At 52.3% G+C, this 24783-nt stretch overlaps 5 protein-coding genes across 5 annotated transcripts; 3 read left to right on the top strand and 2 right to left on the bottom strand.

Annotated features, from left to right (window-relative positions):
* Nucleotides 1-13: 13 nt before the first annotated feature.
* Nucleotides 14-1681, top strand: CGGC5_v000359 (Bifunctional solanapyrone synthase; the record flags this gene model as incomplete). Its single annotated transcript, XM_032036951.1, has 2 exons — nucleotides 14-151; nucleotides 206-1681. 2 exons carry the CDS (start codon nucleotides 14-16, stop codon nucleotides 1679-1681), a joined length of 1614 nt encoding a protein of 537 aa, XP_031884270.1.
* A 1077-nt stretch (nucleotides 1682-2758) lies between these two features.
* pks27 (Non-reducing polyketide synthase pks27) lies at nucleotides 2759-9385 on the bottom strand (the record flags this gene model as incomplete). Its single annotated transcript, XM_032036952.1, has 6 exons — nucleotides 2759-3437; nucleotides 3497-4296; nucleotides 4350-4922; nucleotides 4980-5189; nucleotides 5240-8680; nucleotides 8741-9385. The coding sequence occupies 6 exons, from the start codon at nucleotides 9383-9385 to the stop codon at nucleotides 2759-2761; spliced, it is 6348 nt and encodes a 2115-aa protein (XP_031884273.1).
* Nucleotides 9386-9891: 506 nt separating this feature from the next.
* Nucleotides 9892-12583, top strand: aurJ-1 (O-methyltransferase aurJ; the record flags this gene model as incomplete). The annotated part of the gene is made up of 2 exons (XM_032036953.1): nucleotides 9892-10137; nucleotides 10193-12583. 2 exons carry the CDS (start codon nucleotides 9892-9894, stop codon nucleotides 12581-12583), a joined length of 2637 nt encoding a protein of 878 aa, XP_031884272.1.
* Nucleotides 12584-14360: 1777 nt separating this feature from the next.
* Nucleotides 14361-15738, top strand: aurJ-0 (O-methyltransferase aurJ; the record flags this gene model as incomplete). Its single annotated transcript, XM_032036954.2, has 2 exons — nucleotides 14361-15517; nucleotides 15567-15738. The coding sequence occupies 2 exons, from the start codon at nucleotides 14361-14363 to the stop codon at nucleotides 15736-15738; spliced, it is 1329 nt and encodes a 442-aa protein (XP_031884275.2).
* A 537-nt stretch (nucleotides 15739-16275) lies between these two features.
* On the bottom strand, nucleotides 16276-17391 carry aflR (Sterigmatocystin biosynthesis regulatory protein; the record flags this gene model as incomplete). The annotated part of the gene is made up of 1 exon (XM_032036955.1): nucleotides 16276-17391. The coding sequence occupies one exon, from the start codon at nucleotides 17389-17391 to the stop codon at nucleotides 16276-16278; it is 1116 nt and encodes a 371-aa protein (XP_031884274.1).
* Between the last annotated feature and the right edge of the window lie 7392 nt (nucleotides 17392-24783).

Genomic DNA, 24783 nt, shown 5'->3' on the forward strand with positions numbered 1-24783 from the left:
AAGATTTTGAATCATGTTCGGCGCAGGTCTCCAACAGTGGGTGCTCAGCCTCTCGAAGCTGGCATCCAGCAATCAGATCCTCTTGGGGAGCCTGAACTCTGCGCCTGGCAGTGCAGCAGTAGAAGACGCGGTTGCATCTTCGACATCATGCGTGAGTCCTTTGAATCAATGAGCTTTGCATGTTGACTTGCTAACTATATCAAAGTGTGAGGCACTTGTCAAGTTGATGGGCAGCCACAATGTGGTGATACCCCGCGAGACAGCTTACACCTCGTCGGTCGGCTCATACTTCAGTCTCAAGAACGCTGAGACTCATCCAGCCTGCATCGTCGTTCCCGAGTCATCTAATGATGTCTCGATTGCAGTGAGATCTCTCACTCGAGGTTTCGAATTACGCAAGAATCAATGCCAGTTTGCCATCCGCGGTGGCGGGCATACTCCCTACAAAGGCGCCGCAAGCATCGACGGCGGAGTCTTAATCGACCTGGCTCGTCTTCCGGCCTCCGGTATCTCATCGGATCGCAAGACCATTGTTGTTAGTCCCAGTCAGACTTGGGACCAGGTTACTGAGCAACTTGACCTATACGATCTTAGTACCCTGGGCGCCCGTGTCGCGGGTGTTGGTGTGGGAGGTGCAGTCCTCGGCTGCGGTACTTCATTCTTCTCTCCTCGCTATGGCTTCATCTGCGACGTTGTTGAGGACTTCGAGGTCGTTCTTGCCAGCGGCGATATCGTCCACGCGAACGAGGGAGAGAACAAGGACTTGTGGAAGGCCCTCAGAGGCGGCGCCAACAACTTCGGCGTCGTCACAGCCATCACCATGCAGACCTTCCCTCAGGGCAAGTTCTGGGGAGGCCAGACATTCCACGACATCTCAACCCGCAAAGAGCACTTCAAGGCACACGCGGATCTGGCGTCGATGCCATCATACGATCCCTACGTGCACTACATCAACAACCTCGTTCTCAGCAACGCCACCAGGAGCTGGTTTATCGGCAGCAGCTTGCAGTATACCAAGAGCGACCCACCTGTCATCGAGCCTGCCGTCTTCAAGTCCTTCCTCAACATTGCGCAGAAGCCGCTATTCCCAGGTGGCCCGACCAACACTCTTCGAGTTGACAACGTCACATCCGTCTCTCGCGAGTACGCCGCGTTAGCAACATACCCAAAGAGATGGCTGTTCGCCACCATCAGCTTCGCGCCTTCTGAGGAAATGATGGAGGAGTTCTTCCAGATGGCCGACAGAGCCTTCCAACGCTACCTGGATCTTGATGGCTTCTCAGTTGCCATGGCCTACCAGCCAGTTCCGTCCGTCATGGCTGAGCGCCGTGGGGCATCTGACTCAATGGGCCCCATCCAGACGGAGGGCAACCTCATCTACATCCACCTGGCAGTTTCTGTCGACGGCAATGAGGGGTCTAGCGATGACACCATTGAGCAGGCGGTTCAGGACCTCATTGAAGGTGCCGAGCGCAAGGCCAAGGAGATGGGCGTCTACCGCAGCTACCTGCAGGCAACCTACGCTGAAAGCTGGCAGAACCCGCTTCTTCGCCGCAGTCCCAGCACGTTAGAGCAGCTGATTGCCACGAGCAGAAAGTATGATCCTAAGCAGGTTTTCCAGACTCAAGTTCCGGGAGGATTCAAGCTGCCCCATGGAGGTGCTTTGCAGGAGGAACTATGATGTTGCTGGTGTGTCGGAGTTCACTGTTGATCGGCGGACAGTACCTGACACCATTGACCAGAAACACATGGATAGGATTGCATTACAAGACAGCTAGCATAGAATTAAAACGCACATTATAAACTTTCATTACCAAATTGACTCTCGTGAACTCTTTGGGAACCATATACCCTCTCAATGATAACTAGCACTAGTTTGTCGGGCGCATGTCGTGCCAGGGTTGATGCCAGGCATTTGTTTGTGGAAAGACAGCCATTTTCAGCGAATTTCAATCAGTCGAACGGCGTCAGCTGAACGACATGGACATAGTTTTGATATGGTTACCTTGTTATACTGCCAAATTCTCCCCCCGTCATTACCCCTTTGGTGATCAGTTGCCGTACTGGGTGTATGACGGAAACGCCCTCCGAGGAAAAGTAAATCCCAAGTGTTGTGGGAAGCTTCCGGCGCCACGTGGAGCAAGCAAAGGGGCGAAAGGTCTGCAACTCTTAGCCGCCATTTGAAACTCGCAACATGCCAAATCTCCGGTAGACTCCGTTTTCCAGCAGACTCCGTTCTCCAGTAAACTCCGTTCTTCGAGGATCGCCGATTGTCGGTTGAGCTCGGGGTTGAAGACCGGTGACTGGGTCCCCTAGCATTGTAGCAAGCACATCATCGGCACTTTCCCGAGGACTTCGCTGTTTCCTTTCACTGCGAAGATAGGTGAAACCCGCCGGTGGTTTAGTTATCTGCTCGTGCTCAAGGGCGTAAGTCTCTGTTGCTGGAAAGATGAGAGCTGCCGATATCCCCCACCGCGGGACCTCTTTAGCTTGTTCCTCAGCTTGTTACTTACTGGTCGGGGGGATCACATTCGGACATTAAGCTATCTTCAGCATCGGATGTCTAAGTGTGTTTGCACATGAAATTTTCTATCTGCTGTAATTGATTCTCTATGACGATAGCTGCAATTTGGGTAATATGAGAAAAAGGGAATCAAAATCCAATCCGATCCAATGCCGATGCCCAACGCCAACGCCATGAAGTTAGCCATCGCTATGAAATGACCTAAACGCCAACAAATGAAAACATGAAGTTGATTCATGCAGAAGATGCTTGCTTCAAACCATCTCTCACCAGCTCCACCAGTCTCTCAGCGCCCTCTCCCCGCATCATGCTAAAGTGATGTTCTCCCTCAACAACTCTGCTGGTGATGTTCGCCCCAGGGAATAGCTCAGCCCACTTCCCAGGCCCGAAATCCTTCCTGCGTTCCGTGAGGAACTTCATGTCATCCACATCCACCTCCCCCTCCTTGGGCGGCGGCATCTTCGGGTAGCGAACACCGTCGAATGCACACTCGCCCGCCCAGATGATGTTGACTTGCAGTCCTCTTGCGCCAGAAGGTGACAACGGAGGGGCATAGTAATCATTGAGCAGCTGCGTTGACGCACGGAAGTGCGGCATCAGCCAGTCGGGCGGCGGGGCATCATCTGCACCCCGGCGCATCTCGTTGGCGAAAATGCCGACCTTTGTGCAATGTTCGTAAAACCTGTCTGGCAGGCAATCCAAGCCGTTGTTGGGTGGCGGTGAATCAATCAAGGTCAGAGAGGCGACCTTTTCACCCGCGGCTATCAACTGCGATGCAATAGCAAAGGCGAGAATTCCGCCGGCCGACCATCCTCCGAGGTGGTAAGGGCCCTTTTCTTGGCGGTTGCGAAGACCGGCAATGTAAGAATCGAGGACGTCTTGGAGGTTGTGATCGTACATGCGAGATGGAGTTCTGCAAGAAAGGTTTGTCAGTACAAGGAAGAGTACAGCAGAAATGAAGCAGAGACATACTTGATAAATGGCGAGTTGAATGCCACAAGTCCCGTAGTCGGGGCAATGGCCGGTAGAGTGAGGTACGATGTCGCAGCACCGCAACCATCAGGGAACAAGAAGAGTGTCTGAGTGGACCTCTTCCGAGAGCCCTGGAGATACATGGACCAAGCCGGGGGAATCGATGGGGCTTTCGGCTTCACGATATCATCCAGTAGGTCATCGATGGACTCGTCGTCAAGAGACGATGCCGGTGTGGGACACGCATCTTCGGTGTCCATGTCCAGAATTGGCGAGGGTCTCTCCACCAGATCCGGCGACTCCAAGTCCACGGAGTCAGAGTCGCTGCAAGTAAGCGTTGTCGACGAAGAGACAGGCGATGCCAAATCAGGTCCGCATATGCGCAGCTTGACATCGCTAACGGTGGTGCACTCAACAAAGAGGGCTCGCTCAGGTAGATCGATGTCTAGCTCATCGCGGATACGGCCGCAGACAACCAGAGACAAGAGAGAGTCGATGCCCAAGTCCGCCAAGGCGACATCTTCAGCAAGGTCTCCCTTGTCGATGCCGCTCTCTTCCGACAAAATGGCAAGAGCGACTTCCCACATGTTCGCGGACTCGTTCTGGGTATCGGCAGCCGCTTGAGGGACTGCATCAATTGCAGCTGACGGGGCAACATCGGCGTGTCTCTCGATGGTCGGTGACAGTGGGGCTTGTTGCGTAGGTGCGCGTTGATCTGCTGCTGACGGGATACCACCGGAGACCTTTTTGTTGGCAGAATTGACGATGTACTGCATGAGTCGCTTAGGAACGCCTTGGAGCTGGTCGATGTTAGCCACTGATGGAGTCTACAGGCGACTGCAAATCGACTTACCGTGACACCTCCGACAAACCCGACGAGATTGTAGCTCTCATCAAATACAATGACGTCTCCCATCCAAAGCTTGCTCTCTCCCTCGGTCATCTTGACGTACGAGTAATAAGTCATGTTTGGGTCCAGCTTGGGAGTGAGAAGCTTCATGGACTCCCATCCGTGATTGACAAAGATCTCCTTCTCCAGGTCGACACCCTCGTTGGCGTTCATCACAAAACCACCGAGCTGCGAGATCGCGTCGAGATAGGCTGGGTTGGAAAACCAAGTGTCGTTATCGGGAAGTCCCTTGAAAGAAACCATGCCGGCAGCTTCGAAGGTGTCGTTGTTGAGGGTGACCGCAGAGAGACCACGGTACTTGGGGTCGAAGTCGGCAAGCTGGGTGATCATCTTGTAGATCATGGCCTTGCTGAATCGGAAGGTGTTACCGGCCTCTCCGACCTGTGCATGCAGGGCCTTCGAGCGAGCCAATGCATCTGACGAAGCCGCCTCGAGGGTGGCGCCTGATCTGACTGCCTCGGAAGGAGAGAAGCGGATTTTGCAATTGGCATGTTGCTCGATGATCTTGTCCTTGCTCTGGATATACATGTCAGTATATTAATACTCAATCAGTCATGGGCTGTTCAAACTTACATCCACGCTGGAGAAGGTGCAAAACACGGTGTTGCTCTCCTTGTCGAACTTGGCATCAGTGCGGAGGATCTGCTCCTTGCCGACATCGTTCGCAACCAAGGCGCTTTGAATATGCATCTCCGCGATCTCGGTGACCATTTCATCAACGGCCATACCGGTGACTTGCGTAACGTAGTTGCCGATCATAAGAGAGATATCGGCGTAAACAGACTACGGATAAGAATTAGCTAAGTCATGTCAGAGACAGGTGAATGGCTTACCGGAGTGCACAGTGGAACACCGTAGACCTTGTGTCCTTGAGCCATAGAATGAACGTCCTTCGAGTTGAGATCAATGTCGACCACGACCTGCCCATCGGCGCTTCCACGCAAAGTATCCTTCACCACTCTGTAGATAGAGGAGTGAGGGAACCTGGCAGGGCCCATGGTGGCAGCTGGCTCGCCCTTGCGAAGACTCCAATCGTGGACGTATTGCATCCAGTACTCCTTGAGCGTCCACCCGTAGGCTGGTAGCTGCAAGACTTCGTGACACTCGGGAAAGTCTTCGTGGTACTTGTTCCACTCGATATTGACGCCAGCCATGTACATGCCTGCCATGGCTTCCACAAGCAGTTGCCAAGTGTCGATTCCCTTGTGTAAAGAAGCAAACACCTGCATCTGCGGTCCGACGACGTCCTTGACCATGCGGCAGACTACTGGAGCAGGGCCAATCTCGACAGCGATGCTCTTGTCGTTGATGAGATCCTCGCTCTTCGCAATGTTCAAAGCCTCCTGAATGTTGACGGGGTTCCTGCAGTGTCGGACAAAGTAGCCATCGCCGAACTCCGATGACTTGCGGAGAACCTTGCTGAGTGTCGGGGAGATAACGGGTACAATGGGGTCGCGGACTCGAACCTTCGATGAAAGTCTGAAGAACGGAACAAGAATAGGATCAACCTGCGAGGTGTGGAAGGCAAGAGGCGTGTCGAGGACGTGGCATCGCATGCCCTTTGACTCAAGGAGCACCCTGATCTCCAACATCTGAGCGGTTTTTCCACCGAGAACAACGTTATGCTTTCCATTGCGGCAGCAAACCTCGAAGTCTCTCTTGGCGGATTCTGGCAATGCTGCGAGGACGGTGGCCTCTGGCGCTAGCACCACTAGCATGATGTGGGAGCCAGCTGAGAGGTGTTCCTCCATCAACTTGGCTCTGCTGCCGACCAGGTAAATCACGTCGGCTTGAGACAGTACACCAGCCGCGTACATGGCCGCGTACTCTCCCAGACTATGACCAACAACCGCCTGAGGCTTGACGCCGAAAGATTGCCAAAGTCTGCAGAGAGCCATCTGGTAGCAGACATGAGACAGCTGAAGCAAAGTGGGAGATCCACTACCGAAGCTGCTTGCCTGCTCAAAAACAGGAAGAATTGACGGCATTCCCATTTGTGTGCATAGATGGTCGTAGCGCTGCACATCGGTTCTGAAAGACGTGAAGCGCGCGTACAGGTCAGCTCCCATACCGGCCTGTGGAGAACCCTGTCCAGTGAAGGTGAACACGACGCCTGCCCCACGGGGCGGCACAGGAACGCTCTTCTTGTCCCCGGTTCTCCAGTCTAGGTATTTCTGCAAAGAAGACCTGAGCTGATCGAGACTGGCGGCAGGAATCGCAACTCTGTGACGGTGGTGCATCCTGCGAGATGTGGTGGTGTATGAGAGTTTGGGAAGAAGATTCGTATCCCAGAGTGTCGCCGGGCCATCAAGCCACTGAATTATATTTCGGAGATTTGCGACCAGAGAGTCTGGAGTCTTTGCGGAAATGGCAACAATATGATGTTGTCTGGGGTCTCGAGTCTTGATCTTGCGGGGAACAGGTGCGTCTTCCAGAATCATGGCGGTGTTCCCTCCAGCGGCGGAGAAGTTGTTCAGCAAGACACGACGGGTTCCGTTTTGAGGTCTAGGCCACTCGGTTGCTTCCATCGCAATATGGGTATTGCGCGATGGCAGATCAGGCAGTCTATGGTTGACCTTGGTCTTGATTCCGGCATGGGGCGGAAGAGTGGAGTGCTTCATCATCAGAAGCACCTTGGCCAAACTTGTAACACCTGCAGCAGCCTCTCCGTGTCCCACGTTTGACTTCACAGCACCAATGTGAAGAGGGTGTGTCGCAGGTCGAACGGATGAGCCTCGCGCCGTCAGGGAAGAGAGCGTTGTCACGACAGACGTGGTTTCGCCCGCATCTCCGGCTTGAGTACCTGTGCCGTGCATCTCGACGTAACTGATGTCGCTGGGACTGATGTTTGTCTCGGCGAGGAGATGATCGAAAAGCTCCATCTGAGCCTCGGAATGAGGTCTTGTGATAGACTCTGCCTCTGCGTTGTGGTTGGTCGCAATGCCCCGAATACAGGCCTGGATCGGGTCCTTGTCTGCCATGGCATCGTCTAGTCTCTTCAGAATGATAGTGACAACGGCCTCACCGCGGCAGTAACCGTCAGCGCTATCGTCAAATGTCTTGCAGTTTCCAGTACGAGATAGGAAATGGCCCCGGTCTAGGCCAGCAGTCATGTCGGGATTCGTCAGAACATTGGTGCCGCCAACAATGGCCGTGTCAACTTCTCCTCGCCACAGCGCATTGCATGCTAGGTGCAAAGCTGCGAGACTGGAGCTGCAGGCGGTATCAATCGTGTAGCTGGGCCCGCGGAACTTGAAGTGATAGTTGATGCGGCCGGGAATGAAGGCTCGGTTGCCACCCGGAATGAAGTAGGTGTCAATATTCTGTGCGCTATTTGTCTCCATCCAGTCATTGCTGGTAGATCCAAACCAAACGCCCACGCGGTGCTTCTGGGTCGATGGCGTGCGATCAGGTACAATACCTGCTTGCTCAAGAGCCTCGGCCGCTGTCAAAAGAGCCAGGCGTTGAGCGGGGTCCACTTGGGAAGCCTCTCGCGGTGACATGTTGAAGAATGCAATGTCAAATTGAGATGCTTGGTGCAGCCAGCAGCCGAAGCCGGTTCCTGAAACATTCTTGTTGCTGGTGTCTCCAACATGAGCTGAGGAGTTCCAACGAGAAGGAGGAACCATCTCGTGGGTGTCAACGCCACGGATGAGAATGTCCCAGAAGGCGTCCATCGTGTCTGCACGGCCTGGAAATCTGCCAGAAGCAGCAAGAATTGCGATAGGAGACTTTGAAACTCCTCCATTTGATCCTAATGATGAGTCCAAGGCAGGATCTTCGGTGGTGTCATGGGATGCTTCTCTTACAGAGAACAAGTCTGTGGGCAACTGGCGGCGGAGGGGAGGCACCAAGCGCTCTGTGCCTTTGAAAGCAATTGGCTGTATAACCACTTCCGTGTTAATTTCAGACACAGACTTTGAAGTATTCTTGACGTGCTGGGCAAGGCGCTGGGGGAGCTGATCCAAGGCCATTTGCCGTTGAAGACAGTCTCGCACAGCCTCTTCGAGAACGTGGCGAAGCGTGGAGCCGCTGACAACTTCTTGACAGTCGGCGCTGGTGGAAATGATGGGAATCTGACTGCGAGGCAAATTGCTCTTGGGTAGACCGGACAATACTTGAGCAATATCTCCTTCGCTGTAGAGAAGGGCTGAATGGTAGGGAGCCGCGATGGGGAGGACTGTGCTGGTTGGCGCAACAGCTTTTCCCATTGCTGAAGCCAGGAAGTCGGTAACAATACCCGGGGGTCCAGAAACAGTTGATTGGGTTGGGCCCTATCACGAAGTTAGTCACATTACTAGCGGAAATAGCATATGGGACTGGTGTTTACATACCACGATCGCAGAGATGTAGGGAACGGAAGTGATTGGAAGCATCGTCTCAGCAGCGTACTGCTTCAGAGCATCGGCAAGTGCTTTGGGACTTGAGCCTGCAACAACGTATGACCAAGCAGCGAATTCGCTAGTAGAGCTCGAGTTTTCATCATCGTTGTTGATTCTACCGGAAACGTCCCAAGCAAGAGCTCCAAGACGAACGGCGATAGCCACAGCGTGCAGAGCAGGCTCCATCAGGCTGGACACGCTGTGAGCACAGCTCACTGCCGCCGCAGCAAGAGCGCCCGTACATACACCGGCAAGGCATGACTGCTCGGGGGTTGGGTATACTTGGCAGCCGCTGCTGTGTTGGCGAATGAAGAGACCCAACTGGGCTATACAGGTGAAAGCCTGAGACAGGCAGGGGTTGAGGGCGCCAGCGCGGTAGTGTGACAGTAAGTCTGCGATCTTTGCAAAGCGAGGGCATCGCGACTGTTGTGCTGAAGGCAGTTGTGCGATTTCACGCTTGAGCACGGCGCAACTGCGTTCGATGAAGTCCGTAACGAGGGGATCATTGTGTGTTTGCCCGAGACTGCGCAACGTTTCTGCGCTGTCATAGGTCTGGTCGCCGAAGACATAGGCGTAAACTTCCTTGTGGACAGCCATCGTGTAATGGTGTATGTCTTGGGTGGCAGTGCACCAGTATGGGCGGGCGTAAAGAGAATGAATATAGAAGACTAAAGATCACCAAAAGACGAGAGGCTGAGAGTTATGGTTTAGATGAAAGATGACTTGCATCCGAACTCAAACGTAGCTGATATAAATCGAAGACTTCATTCGTTCGATGACGACTGATGACGAAGTAAATTCTCGTCGTCTGGAGATTTCATGCATCTTTAAGAGATAATTTGGACATCATGAGATGACTCGGCTTTTTCCATCGTGTAGTTGGTGTTACCGAGTCCCCGTAGTTGCGGTTTTCAGGTTCCCGAGGGGGCATTATATTCAATACCCCGAAACACAATGACTTTCGTCTGCCCACTTTTCGCAACCCAGACTCAAGGGACCGTCAACAAAACACATCCGTCTCAATCATTCCCTCTTTCAGGTTCACAATCATCATCCTATCATTCATTCAGCCGCTGAAAACATCACTCTTGTTTGTTTTGACAATGGATCTGTACCAGAAACTCAAGAGCTCTCTGGATGAGATTGGGTTACACGGCCCGGAGCTGCTGCGTCACCTGGATACAGAGTCGCACAATGGTGCATCCGGCCAAACTACACTGGCTAGCTTGCTAGAAGATACTTCGAGGTCTTCGATTCAGTATCCGCGGAAAAAGCTTATTGAGTCGGCCACTAAGTTACTCCAACTTGCCACCACCGCGGATGGATACCTTGAGCACTTAGCCAACAGCGTAAGTCTGAGATAGTGTTACTTCTCATTCATTTACTTGCTTACAGTGAGAACAGTATCAGGAATTGACCTGTGTACGCTGGCTGGTGGATCTCAATGTTCTCCATCATCTTCCTGCCACAGGGTCCATCGCCTATACCACCTTGGCAGCCGACGCGGGTGTTCCTGTGAAGCATCTCAAAGGTGTTGCACGCATGGCCGTAGTCAACGGCTTCCTCGAGGAGCCCCTCCCCGGCCACGTAGCTCATAGCCGCGCGTCATCTCTCCTCCTGCGGGATGACAACTTCATGAGCTGGGCACGCTGGATGATGAACTACTCCATGCCGGTGGCGTATCGATTCGCCGACGCCACTCGCCGATGGGGTGATACCGACGCCAAAGACCAGACGGCTTTCAACCTGGCCCTTGACACCCCGGACCCGTTTTTCGACCACATCCGTAAGAACGCGGAGCTGACATCGGTATTTTCCGACTACATGCGCAACGTTACCGCTTCCCGGTCGTGGAGCTTGGCCCACGCGGTTGAGAGCTTTGACTGGGGCTCTCTCCCCGATGGCGCCAAGGTTGTTGACGTGGGGGGATCTCACGGCCAACTTGCCGCGCAAGTCGCGACTAAGTTCCCGCGCCTTGAGTTTGTCGTTCAGGACTTGCCGGAAACCGTTGCAACTGCCCAGAAAGCCTTTGAGGCAGACGACAAGCTTGACCCCGCGGTCAAGTCGCGGATCCAGTTCATGTCACACGACTTCTTCAAGGCCCAGCCTGTGGTCGATGCAGATGTTTACTTCCTTCGAATGATCATCCATGATTGGCCGGACAGAGATGCCCGCATCATTCTCCAGCAACTTCGCGAAGTGCTGGAGAAGCGGCCCAATGCCCGTGTGGTGATCATGGATACACTGCTCCCTCCACCAGGCTCAACAACAGTCCTCCATGAGCAGCAGCTGAGAGTACGCGATCTCATGATGATGCAAGTCTTCAACGCCAGAGAGCGCGAGCTCGATGACTGGAAAGTTCTGCTCAACGAGGTCGGGATGCAAATAATGCATCTGGAACAGCCTGAAGATAGCGTGATGGGGCTGTTGACAGTTCAGCTGAAGCCTACCACAAACGGCAACCCTTTCAAAGAGTCAGCGTCCGATCTGCGCAACGGTTGCACACCCAAAAGCCCGATCACACCCACAAGTGCGGATCAGCCCGTCCTCATCATCGGGGCGGGAATAAGCGGTCTGTGCCTGGCCCAGGCATTGAGGAAAAGCCAAATCCCCTTCCGGGTTTACGAGCGCGATCCAGCAGTCGACTCGCGCCCACAGGGATACCGCTTGAAGCTCCAGGGCGATGCCGCTGAGGCGCTCTCCGATATTCTGCCCAAGGTTGTGTACGAGATGTTCCAAACCTCGTGCGCTACTCTATCAATCGGGGAAACAGACTTGGACCCCTTCACGGGCATGGTCATCAAAAGCCGGTCTGGTGGAGGCTTGAGCGGCAAAATCGGTCTCAACCCGCACTATTGCGTTGACAGATCATCGTTCCGAAAGATTCTGATGGCCGGTATTGAAGAGCACATCTTCTTCGGGAAAGAGCTTGATTCATACAAGACCGATGCTGAGCGTGGCGTGGTCACAGCTACCTTCAAGGACGGCCATACAGTCAAAGGCCGATTCATCGTGGGCGCTGATGGCTTACACTCGGTGATCCGCCGCAATCACATCCCGAAGTCTCTACTCAAGGACACCGGCGCCGCATGCATCTATGGAAAGACACCCCTTACCCCAGAGGTACTTGCGAAGTTCCCGGAGAAAGGAGTTAGGTGGATGACAGTTGTCTCCGACCACGCACCCATGCTCCAGTCTTGCTTCATCGGGGACTCTCCGGTCACCCTCCTGTTAGAACCTATTCGGTTCAGCAAGGCCAGCCGGTCGCAACATTCCTTGCCTGAAGACTATCTCTACTGGGCACTCATCGGCCCTGAGCCCCGCTTTCGATTTCCCGATGGCACCTCGGCATCCAAAGTAGGGGGTCTGACATCAGGACAAGTCCCAAACGACGCTGCCAAACTTAGCTTGGCCATCACAGAGGAGTGGCACCCTTCCATCCGCTGCGTGTTCGAACTCCAGGACACGCGGCAAGCAACACTCATACGTGTTGTATCTTCGGTCCCAGAAGTTCCCGCATGGCAGCCCTCTTCCATGGTGACGGTACTTGGTGATGCAGTTCATCCCATGAGCCCGTGTGGTGGGATTGGGGCCCAGACCGCAATTTGCGATGCTGCTAGTCTAGCCAAGATTCTCACTGCCACTCAGGGATCACCTTCCTCGCAAGCTGTCGGGGCATTTGAGGAAGGCATGCGCAATCGAGCTCATCGCAGTATCAAGCATAGCGAAATAGGTTCACAGAAGATGTTTGGTCTGCGGTCTTTGGTAGACTGCAAGCCCTGGACGGGCTGCTAGGTGGACGATCGCGATCATGAGCCCATTGGAATGTTTCTGGACTTCTCCTTAGATCTTAGTTTACTCGTATTGTAAAATTGTTTCCAAGAACCATAAGTTGCGTGTTGAGCCTGTAACATCATACCAACTCTTAATCGGCTCAGTTGGCTGGTCCTGATTCGAGCTACAAAGTGAAGCCACCTATGGGGCTCTGTGCAATCGCGATCTTTCTCGTTTAGAGGATTTGAAACCGCGTAGATCTCGATGTATTAGTCGAGGGCCGTTACTACGAAAGGTAAGAGCAATCCAATCGAGATCGCAATCACAAGAAACGATTATCGGGGCTTCAACGCCGATAGTTGGAAGACGTGGCTCCACTTCTCGGGGCGGATTCGCCGATTTTGTCGAGTTGGGATATGGCTGTGCGGGACCGATGCGTAGGTTCACTAGAAGGGCCTTTCTACTCTGCATTAGAGACTCGGCTACATGGACTACTGTCGCAGACTTGAATCAGTGCTTCAATGTCCTGACAATGTTTCACCAGGCTACTTGGGGTAAAGAGACACGTGGGATCTACCGAGCGTCGGGTGGTCTGTCATCTTGACGGGGATCAATATTGCGGGAAAGTCTTTGGCACCTGGCCAAAGTTTGGAATCGCCGGATGTACTTGAGTAATCGGTAATCCGGTATGTGGGAGGCTGCCGGGACATTACGTTCCCATTCTATCAAGATGCTGTGCCATCTATGCGCAAGAATAGAAACCGCATGGACTTCAATTCCTTCATTCACATCAACAATGAAATAGATCACCAAGAACAGAATCTTTGTCTATTGAAAGCCCGTAAGACAACGCCGATGCGTACAGCCTTCCAAACATCCGGAGATACCATATGTTCATGCGCTTGGGGCTGGAGGCAGGACATTCAACATTTAATTGGAGTAAATGCATGCTGCTGACTGACGGGCCCTTTGTAAATATGTGGAATATCTTCCTGTTTAGGATATCTTTGCTTGCCTACGAGAAGGCTTGTGGTCGGTGATCTTCCTACAGAAGGGGACAAGAAGTCTGGAACGAATGAAGTATATTCAGATGCCGAGGGGGTGCCTGCGATAGGTGGGGGTTGTGTGGGATGGATACTGCTTCAAAAATAAGCTTTTTAGTGATGGGATAGGCAAATGGTTCGCCAACCAGTTGGAAAGTCATGAGATCATACGGAACAATTCGCTTAGGGCGTACGGGCGTTCGTACGGATGAACGGCGGACCACCAGATAATACTGCGTAGGACTATTCTCTACGGACCTGTCTGATTGGTTCAGGCTAGGATTGTCGGTATCGGTTTCTTCCAAAGAAGCTTTCTTGATACGCTAACTAAACCTTCTTGATATTGGGGATTAATGATCCATGTCTGTGTACCTCGTCCGCGGTCCCCGCAAGGTTGCCGAGACAGACCACGAGGGCGGCTTCCCGCTCCTACATCTGTGGGATGCCTTGATTTTCCGTGTCGCGGTAACCGTTGGATGACAGAAAAGTCAAGATGACAGAAGCCCGGACGAAGAGCCCACGATGATCGCGAACCGTGAACGCTGTGTTGTTGAGTGGGAAAACTGCCTACGTGAAACTTTCACGGGGAGCTCGCGATCCGTCAATGTAAACCCGTCTTAAAAAGAGAAACCAAGTCCACAGTCTCACCTCTCAACATTAAGTGCTTAACGTTGTTGGCTGGAACGCATTGACAACCCACACCCCTGCAAAAAGAAGATCGTCCATTTTTCCCCATTTCCCCAAATTCTTCAGTCATGCCTAGCGCCGCCCAAAAAGACGAGCTCTTTGAGCTTGTGTCGTCGATTCATTCAGCAGCGGCGGATATAACGAAGTTCTGCGAAAAGCGTCGGCTCCCACAACCATCCTCTTCGGCTCCCGCGCCTAACCTTGACCTGACTCTCGAGAATGCGCCATACTTCAACGCAAAGGCCGCCATCGTTGACGCTGCGGAGCAGCTCATTCGGCTTATCCGGGGTCCAAGGGAGCAGTTGCTGGCATTGAGTTTCGAGCATTGTGCTTCGGCCTCCTTTCAGGTGATTCTCAAGTACAAGTTCGCCAGCCACGTCCCGCTCAAGGGGACCACCACATATCCGGCGATCTCTCAAGCCGTCGGCAAGCCTGAGATTCAACCGGCGCTTGTTGCGCGTATCCTTGAGCATGCCACGTCTTACGGCTTGTTCGATGTTCAACCCGGTGGGCTGGTAGCGCACAACCCCACATCTGCGCTTTTGGTCACCGATCCTGATCTAGAGGCTTGGATGGATCTCAGCGCAACCATCGCGTATCCCGCGGGCGCTTCCATCCCGAAGGCTCTTGAACAGTACGGCTACAGCATGGAGGCCGATGAGGCTCCTTACGGGGTATCCATCGGTCGCAAAATCTCCCAATTCCAACGATTCCGCGAGGCCGACGGGACTCAACTGCATGAGATGTTCGCCCGTGCGATGCGCGGAATTGCCGCGGGAGGTGCCTACGATTTCCGCCATGCGGTGAACGGAGGGTATCCCTGGCACACGTTGGATCAGTCCGGGCATCTCATCGTTGACGTCGGCGGCGGTCCAGGCCATGTGTCAATCGCGCTGGCCGAGAAGTACCCCAAGCTTCGATTTGAGGTCCAGGACTTGCCGGAGACCGTAGCCGTTGGCGAAAAGTCCTGCCCAGAGGCTTTCAAGTCGCGCATCATGTACAGGCCCCACGATTTTATGACGCCGCAGCCGCCTCATGATGTGGCTGACAACGAGGGCATTGCCTATTTCTGTCGCTTCATCCTCCATGACTGGAGCGACAAGTATGCGCGGAACATCCTGCAAGGCCTTGCATCTGCTCTGCGGCCACAAGACCGGATCATCGTCAACGAGGTTGTCGTTCCAGACCCTGGAACGGAAAGCCGCGAGAGAGAACGCCGGATGCAGTAAGTTCACCGCTTTTACATCTAACAGAGATTGAGCTGACAATTCCAGTGACCGTGATATGTTGATGCTCATGAATCTGAACGGCCGCGAGAGAACTAGAGCAGCATTTGAAGACTTGTGCAGCTCTGTGACGCCTAAGTTGCGAGTGCATAGGATCCATCGTCCAGACCAAGGCGAGCTCTCACTGATTGAGATCACACGGTCTGATTCTTCCTTGTAAATAGCAATTTGAATGATACGAAAGATTTCAGAGAGACTGCTAATGCACACATCTGGGACATAGAAAGAACGTTTGAATGTTCATGAGGCACCTAATGAATTATTCCATAGTATATTTGTCTTTTATATTTTATCAGAAGTTGGCCGTTTCTCATTTGACTCCCAAAATAACATGTCCAAAATTCAGAATAACCTTCAACTCCGAAACCAAAAGGCCGACGTGGAAACCCCATCGCGACTAATGGGACTAACTGCCCACAAAGGATATCTCCAACCCGCTTCGAGCCAATGCCTAATAGCAACAAAGATGCTGTACAGATCGATTCCCCGCGCCAATATGCCTAATAGCAACCTGGTATCATATATGCCTAAAAGCCGACCCGCTGATATGCTCATGCCTCCATTCCTATGCTAAGTGTCCACTGCTGTTTCAAGTGAGATTCTCCAGCTCGCATCCATGGCTCTGTTTGCCCGTCCCCTAATTATAACTCAAAATACCAAAAACAATCGAAGACCCCCAACAGATGAAAAGAAATGTTTAACAAATTTGCTTGATGGTGTTTGCCTTCGCAGAAATCCGGTTGAGCTCCTCCGAAAGAGCAAGGTGGTGATGTTCGATAACGCTAGAAGTACGCCGGCCGGAGGTGGACGGCTCCGAGGAATCGTCCGCCATTGATGCCGACGTTGACGGATGTCTATGACGCAATCTCTTCAAGAGAGGGTGGACGTGATCCTTTAGCTGAGTCAAGACAAGGTGCGCACTGACTAGTCTCTGGGCGTCGTTGTCCAAAGAATAGCTTCCCATGAATGAACTGGTTCTCGCGATCCGTCTGAACATCCGGGGTGTGGCTGGATCGTCGTCTTCCTGCGACGCCTCATCGTCGTCGCTACCGAGCACCGCCGCATACCACTCTACAGCTTTGGCGATGGCCAGGTAGATTAAGACCAAAACCTCCTGCCTGGTAGAACAGCGGCAGTCGAGCAAATTGTCGAGCCTCTTCAGGGCCTTTCGGTTTTCCGACAGGACTGTCCCCATCTCTCTCGGAGTGTCTTCAGTGTAGCACCCCAGATTAAATGGAGAAATGGGGTCTTTCGCTGCAGTTAAGCAGCCAGCTGCCAAGACATGAAAATCAGCAACTAGCATCAGAGCCTCGGTGGTGCAGTCGTGGACTTTGCTGGGCCGGAATGCGTCACAGTCGATGGATGAACTTCGTCGACTGTCCACGCTGCCTGAAAGGTCTCTAGTCGGTTGCTGCTGTTCGAGGGACTGAAGGCCGTGATCCTGATTGAAGTTGTTGAAGCTGTATTCTTGGGTAGATGGCGTAGGTAGCAGGCCGTACGATTGATTGAGAGAATCCTCTTGCTCATTTGGAAGTCCGAATTCGGGTGTTCCTGCATTGCTTAGGCGAGTTGCCTGCAGGACCCAGTCGATGTCATCTTGGACGTCGTCTATTTGGGCTGTTCCAGCAGTGGGGTCCGAGGAGTGGTCCATTTGCGTGAGAGTAAATGTATTCTCGATCGTCGACTGTGGAGCGTCTCTCGATGAGATCGGGGTCGTGTTGCCCGCCTCTCGTTGCACGATGGGAGAAGCAACTACACGAGGGCGCTCCCCGGTACGCATCGACATGCCATACTCACAGCACAGCCCCTTCATCGTGCATCGACTGCACTTTGGGCGTTGTTTACCGCACCGGATCTTCTGAGAACTGCACGCGTTACATGACTGCCGTACTTTCCGTTGCTTGCGGCTAAAGGCATGGATTGAGTCTTGGATAGGTGTACGGGTTGCCATTGATGATGCGGACAAGTTGACAGTGAAACCATTGGCAACTTGACAAGCAATGCAGACAGGCGAGTACTTAATCATAGAGACTTGGCAACCTGTCGATCAGGGGACGCGGCTTACTCCGCTACTTCCTGGCAGAGGGGTGACTTCGCGATCGCGATCGATGACGGCAAATGCCTTAATGTGGTATGTGGGATTTCGGCTGATGTTACGTGAGTCAAATATGAAGGCAGACTGAACACTTCCGTCAGAGCAGCGTGCGATTAACTTTGTTTCATTGATTCACTGTTATGTTAAACTCTATAGTGGCCGGTTCTCAGGCCAGTGTCCCCCGTCCCAACATTTCCTCCACTTTCAAACGTCGATAGGCTGTAAGGCAACCCGATGAATAGGTTCTCATCCTATGTTCTCACAACTACGAACAGTTCCGCAAGCTTGTCAATACGGCGCGGCCAATGAGGCTCTTGATTACGATCTTTACTTCAGTCGTGGCTTTCGGGACTCGATACCGAGACTGAGAGTTTGCCATTATCAGACTGGCTGAAGCAGTGACCTAATTTGGTTATTTCTTTGGCGCTTACATCTCCTCTTTCCAGTTGAGGCAATCCACCTTTCCGGCATTCCATCCATGAACGTGTCTCGCGTGGAAAGCAGACAGACGAGTTACGGATGAGATAGACAACAAACCTTCTGCTCTGACATGCGATGACCTGCAGTGCTGCAGTGCAGGGGCACGACTCGCGATATCAACTCGCCGGACTACTCCTTTCGAATTCGTTTCTGGAATCACGCAGCGGTTCTCAGGTAAGGCGTGCCGCGCGGGTGGGACGAGCAGGTGGGATACGCCGACAGAACTCCCTGAGTTGGGGTAGCTCTGTGACAAGCTGCTTCCGCAGGTGGGGTACGGCGAGAAGCAGTAGAACTCTAATTACGTGAATGTCGTAAACGCACCGGCCGTGGCATGCGAGAGCGACAATACCATTCGACTGGGAACGAAAGCCTGATAGACTCAATGTGACTGCCGGACCCAGTACGAAGATCCCAGCCACGGCAACGCGGCACTGGGCAGCTGGGCAGCACATCGAGAACTGCTCTCTGCAGGAATGCCATCGGCCGCTGACAGTCATGGGGGCAGGGAGTGCCGTTGTCGCTGGTCGAACTCTGACGAGGGTTCTGAATAAGACTCCTTGGTGACATGCGCTGTAGAACGCCGTTGGAAACTCGAATCCGACGCGCTGGTCCTGGTGTCGGGGTCGGCACGGAACCCGTGCATCCCACTTTCCTGTTTCCGGCAGCGGGGCTGTTCCGACTGCCTCGGGTCGGTCTGGCAAACTGGTGTAGATAAAGTAGGCGGCTGGCATCTCAGTCGAGCTGGAGAACGATCACTCACCTTAAGTTCGATCAACAGGACGGATTACAGTTCAGAGCTGTAGTAGTGAAGTCGTACGCAGATCCACTCGGGATAACACCGGTGTGTGCCGTTTTCCCCAACCCCAGCCCTATACGCGGACCAACGCGACGATTCATGCGCTTTTAGCCGCGTATCACGTTGTTAGTCGTCAGAGAGAACGCCGACGGTTTCGAGAATTATGGAGAGAATGTCAACAAAGTTTCCGCCTCGGGGACCAGTTCGTGATGAGTTTCTGGTGTTTTATGGAGATATTATCGGAAATGGCTATATCAGCCTCTAATATGGCAGTTTTGCAGATCTCGATGCTACGGCGCTTGGCGTTCCCACGTTGAAACCAACTGTCGAATTCTCTTATTAGACGTCGCTATACCGTATACGGGGTTCTCGTACACTCGGGATTTGGTAATGCTCCGGAGATGTTGGCCTCGTGATATGGTTGATGCAACGGGTGTTATCTTGTCACAGCGGTTTCCGCCCCCAAGTTGCATTTGACGAAAACGAACATATGTCGGTGAAATGATAGAATATCCAGAAAGGTTTTCTGCCTCTGTCTCCAACGTCAGCGAAAGATTGAGCGGGTGCCATGTCGTGAAGCTGGCAAGTTGAGTTGATTCAAGAACTGCTGCCACCATCTCAGGGTCTAGAAATTTCGGCCGGGACCTGACACATGAAAGTAAAGTTTGGTGTGTCCTCGGGACCGGAGTTGGGACTGGAGCGCCGGGCCCGACCCAAGCTGGCGGTGCCCGCTTTGTCAGGACATTGGACGGCAGTACGGCGAAATTTTCCACATCTGATACTACATGCGACTCATTGGAGTTGAATGGGTGCGACGCAGTCTAGACCGACCTATCCGCGAGCTGTATTACTGCGCGGAATATAGGCTGTAACGGCTGCCCTTCGGCACTGGAGGGCAGCAATTTCTAATTCGACCGACGGTTGAATAACTGTTCATCATGTTTTGGCTGCTTGGGGGGTGCGAGGGAGGGTATCACCAAGCTGCGAGATTTGTACGCTCGCTGTAATGTCACCTTTTGGGAGGCAACCTCTAGCGCAGCAGCCCTTATTCACAACTGCACTGAGCGAGGGTGTTTCTCAGTGTGCACGCAACAGCCACACCTCAAGTCAGGCAAATTGTTCCTTCCGGGGCAGAATATTTGCTGACATGCAGACGCGAATCGTGAGATGAGGATTGTCCTTCACCTGCATGGTAGAAAACCTTCTCGTACCAATCATCCCCGGGCACTGGTGTAGAGCACTTATTCAGGAATCACTGATGAGTCGTTTGAATCATGAAGCAATACGCTGAGTCGTATTCGGTACAGAATGTGTTCTGCACTGAGTATCATCAGAAAACTCCAAGTTACGATAGGTAACGGTAAATCATTTGCCTGCCGAGTTTCCATTCAAGTCGGCGGTTGCGCCCTGACTTCCAGGCCAAAGAGCTGGTTTTCCAAAAGTTCCCCAGGGTCAGCATTGATCAGCGCACTAGTCCCCTGCCATCGTAGTCACGCTCGCTACAATATGATTCAGAGGCTTGCATTCGGGCAAGATGCAAAAACCAGGTTATCAATTGGTCAGCCGTGAGATTGCAATGTTGCAGGTGAACCGTTTTCAAAAAATCAGCTTGTCGCAATCAATTGTTTCTAGGAACTTTGCCGATGAATCCTCGGGTTATTTTCCTCAGAAATATCAAGCTGCGAAGCGTTTGCAGTGGTTCGGCATGTTCCAAGTTCCGTAGCTGCGAGACGCGGCAATCTGCGCCGCGGTGAGTAGTCGCAACCAATGCCTTCGCTGGCAGATTTGCTGTTCGTTGCCGAACTATGTTGGACATGATATCGGATGCATTCGGCCGATGGAAATAGTAACCAGAACTAATACAAGTCAAATACTGAACCTCTGATATTAAGACGTCTCTTGTCTAAGGCCACATTCCCTTATTGGTGTCTTTGATATAGGTCTCAAGTCAGCAAAGCTCGCACACCTGTGGTGCAGACGCAGTTTCGAGTTCGGAAAAGGCGCCGGATGCAATGTCGCAGGAAAACAGCGCGTAAAGACAGATGCTGACGGCGTAGATCGCGTCTCCTGGCCGGAAAAGGTGAATCACTCCATGGTAGGGTAAACGGAACGGTTGACCTGTAGGTACGTGGTAATCAAAATAGTGATCGAATTGAGATCTGAAGCAGAAATTGATGTCGACTGGATGAAGCGTTCGACAACGCAAACTACGCAGGTCATCGCACAGCTGTCAAAGATTTTCCACAGTAGGGCAGGTGTAGAAAGAGACTACAACGTAGTCGCAATCGCGAATTTTGCCCTCTATCAACTTGGGCCTCATTGGGATATTTCTCTCTGTCACTTGACTCTTAATGGAAGATTCCAGTGCTGTCTGTAGCGGAGGCAACCTCGTCATGCAAAACACGTGAATGATTACGTTTTCAGTATAATAATTTTCGGGACCGGCTATTTTCTCCTAGGTCTGAGCGGCTATGTTTTTGTGTGCTTGATTAAATACTCGTACTACGCACGACGACAACGACGACGATGATGACGACGATAGTCATAATAACGACGAAGACCGTAAAGTAGATTAAGATGTAGAAACACGGGAAAAGCAGTCGCTCTGGCATAAGAAAAATGGGCGGTCTCTAATTGTTATCGACCGGACCAGTATTCATGGGATAGTTCTGCATGGCAGCCGCGGTCTGGTCAAGTACGAGTTTGCCTACTGGCATGGATCTTGGTTCCATACCAATCTCCGTAATCGACCATGGTCGTAGGTTGGCTTCCAATCTATTCGCCTTAAGTATTGGCCCACAGCCCCGGCGCCCTCATTTTCCGGCTCCTCCTTTAAGTGCCGAAATTGAGTGTGGACCTCCGGACGCGGTTGAAATTCTCGGCCCCACCTCCGACGCCGTTTCCTGGATTGGCGGAAGGGAAGCGTCAACCCTTTCCACATTAAAGCAGACCTGAAGCTCAAGCCGGTTCATTGCTTCGGTAGTCCCCTTTCTCTGACAGCCGCGCTCTCATCAAAAGCTCAGCGTCGCAAGATCTGCCTTTCGTTTTCCGCAACTCCTGCAGCCGCGATGCACGAGAGTGCAGTGCATCCATAAAGAGGAATAGACACACGATGGGCTTCGGGCGATAGGCCACTCACTGTCGTGGGCTGTACCAAAACCTATCCCATTGGTACTATGTTGTGAACGATTATTCCGCATGGACCGTCAGGCTTGGAGGATTCCCCCCTTTCTTCCCACAAGGTGTTCGCACTATTTTCTAGGCCAGTCGACATAATAACAGCCAACCAGTCTCGATGACTACACTCTGGTCTCCGAAACCCATTGATCCCCGAGTCTCATGTCACAATTTTTGTCGGCATACCAGGCTCTGTGGTAGTCGTTCTAGGCTAGGATCTTGTCTCTCTGAACAGTTCTGACTCACAATGACAGCCACAAGGCTGCCTTCTTGAGGCGGGAGCAGAATGCGGTCATGCGCAAGACCACACGCAATTCTACGCCACCGCAAATATGTGTGTTTGAGGGCTGTGAATCTGACGGGTCGAGGAGGAGAAATGTTGATGCAGCTATGCCATGGGATTCAACGCCGATATCCAACGCGGACATCAATGCCGGCATCCAGCTGTTCTGGCTGCCCGCTCACATCAATCTGGGATGATGATTGGCTGTTTTCTTGCGTTGAACCAATCACGCATGCTTCTTTCAGTCCGTCTTTGGAACGTGTTCGTTTCCAGCCTTGACTTCATGCTGACACACATCTGTAGGATTGCTGACCCCCCACCCCCTTCTCTTCGGCTCCGAAATAGATGACTGCCCAGTGCCAGGGCAGCATTCAGTCGGAGCAAAGCAGTTCTGCCGCAGCCTTGACTCTATCTAGGAGAAAAGGGTCAAGAATGCTCGGCTTCGCCTGACCATTGCCGCCCCTGACGCAATGATGGTTTAACCTTCCGTGCCAGTAAATCTGGTACTTCAGTCTTTTCAGGTGGTAACAACCAACCACGATACCAACTATCCCAATTGTTGCAGGTCGGGGTTGGATGAAAACATTCCGCAATTGAAAAGGAAGACAGCATATGTCCAATCCTCCCCAAGTCCATGGAGAAATAAGCTTGGGGAGGGCTCGGGAAACGCAACGGACTGAGCGGGTTTACCTACGGATCTTGGACGTGGCGCATGCTGGCAGTTCCGATTGGACTTACCACCCTATTCACCAATCACGTCACCCGGTATGTCCCCGTTCATCGACATTCAGTCAAAAGGTTGTGGGCGCGGTGATTACTTGAGTGGAAACGCACCCGGCTCATCCGGCAAACCCCGGCAGTCGTACTTCTACAGTGTGGCGGCTGCGCGCACGTAAACGCCGCTTACACAGCTCAGGGCTTAGTGCGACTATGATTGGCTTGTTAATCGAGCTGGAAAAGACCCAACGAGGCGCATGGCGCTGTCCGGGGAATTGAGGGCATACGCCAGCCTCCACGGCCACTTTCAAAAGATTTCAAGATTCAGACGACAGCGCCATATGGTATATAACATGGCAGCCCCTTTGAAAAATGTTGGCGCTAGCACATATTTCCAGGCAACTCCAAAGTTACTTGTTTGATACCCTCTTGTGGCGATCTTCATCATTCTTGCAATCTAATCTGCCCAAAACCAATCTTTTTCGCTGCTTCGCGTAGTTTTCAATCATGGCATTATCTCACGAGGCAATTATTAACGTCGTTTTTGGTGTCTTAACCCTATTTTCGAGTTTTCTTGGTCCCTTGGCGGTGCATATCCTCACACAGAAACCTCCAGCTGTGTCCACACCACCAGCATTTTACCGTCAACCCGCGGCCAGATGGCCATTATTCTTTCAGTGCCGACGCAGCTACTGCGTTAATCTACTGCGTGAACTACACGTGAGCTTTCGGGCCAACGATATCAATCAAAGTGTTTCGAACACAGTCACGACCATTGCCGACCGCCTTTCGTTCGCACACGACCTTGAATCAGGCACCGGCAATGGTGCGAACTCTGACTGAAGATTGTACTGGTAAGTCTTCTCAGCAACTATCATTCGTTGCATGTTGTTCGCTGGTCAAAATGATTCACTGACAATTAGGATCAAGTTGACTCCTACCTTCCATATCAAAACTGTATTTGGTTCTCCAATGTTATATGTCAACACGGAAGCGGCGCTACTATACATCGGGCGGTGGTGGGTGGTATTCGGTTGGGATCTTAGACATTCAGCATATTAACTGGAGCTGTGGGCGTGTGGCTTTCCATGGACACATTTCCTTTAGGAGAGAACTTGGGCTCTGTGCATATTCCTGGGGTGGCTTTCCTTGACCCCGCCATTTCGTTCTTCCATAAATTAGATTTTATTTGTTTGAATCTTGCTGGGCAAGATTTTATTCAAATTCATAGTAGCAGTAGATTGAATGACTCCAGACAGCTGTTGGACTGTGCATGGCAATTGCCCTCGCGTGCTGCAAACTCTTGCCCAGACAGCTGTTACTTCGCAGTGTTGTGCGTATATGAGCGGAACATATTTCTCATCTGATGCTCGTTTCCTTTTTTTTATAAAAACACAACCCTCCCCCCCTCAAGACACACGCCAGCCATTATGAACATGCCCCTAATAAGAGGGAAAGAGACTCCTGTTTGGTGTGAAACCGAATGAGTCCAGATCAGATACGGGCTCTCTTCTAACTACATTTATATTTCCTACAACAGAACAAGTCAGTGTTGTAAAAACTTGTTCAAGTCAGGAATTGGCTAGTTGTTGGTAGAGGTTCACCTGTTGAGGTATTGGCTAGCCAAGTAGGGGGTCCGTAGGTATAGGTGAAAGCG

This window comes from Colletotrichum fructicola (assembly GCF_000319635.2).
Source record: "Colletotrichum fructicola Nara gc5 chromosome Unknown KSG_Nara_v1_contig01, whole genome shotgun sequence".
NCBI classification, from domain to species: Eukaryota; Fungi; Ascomycota; class Sordariomycetes; order Glomerellales; family Glomerellaceae; genus Colletotrichum; species Colletotrichum fructicola.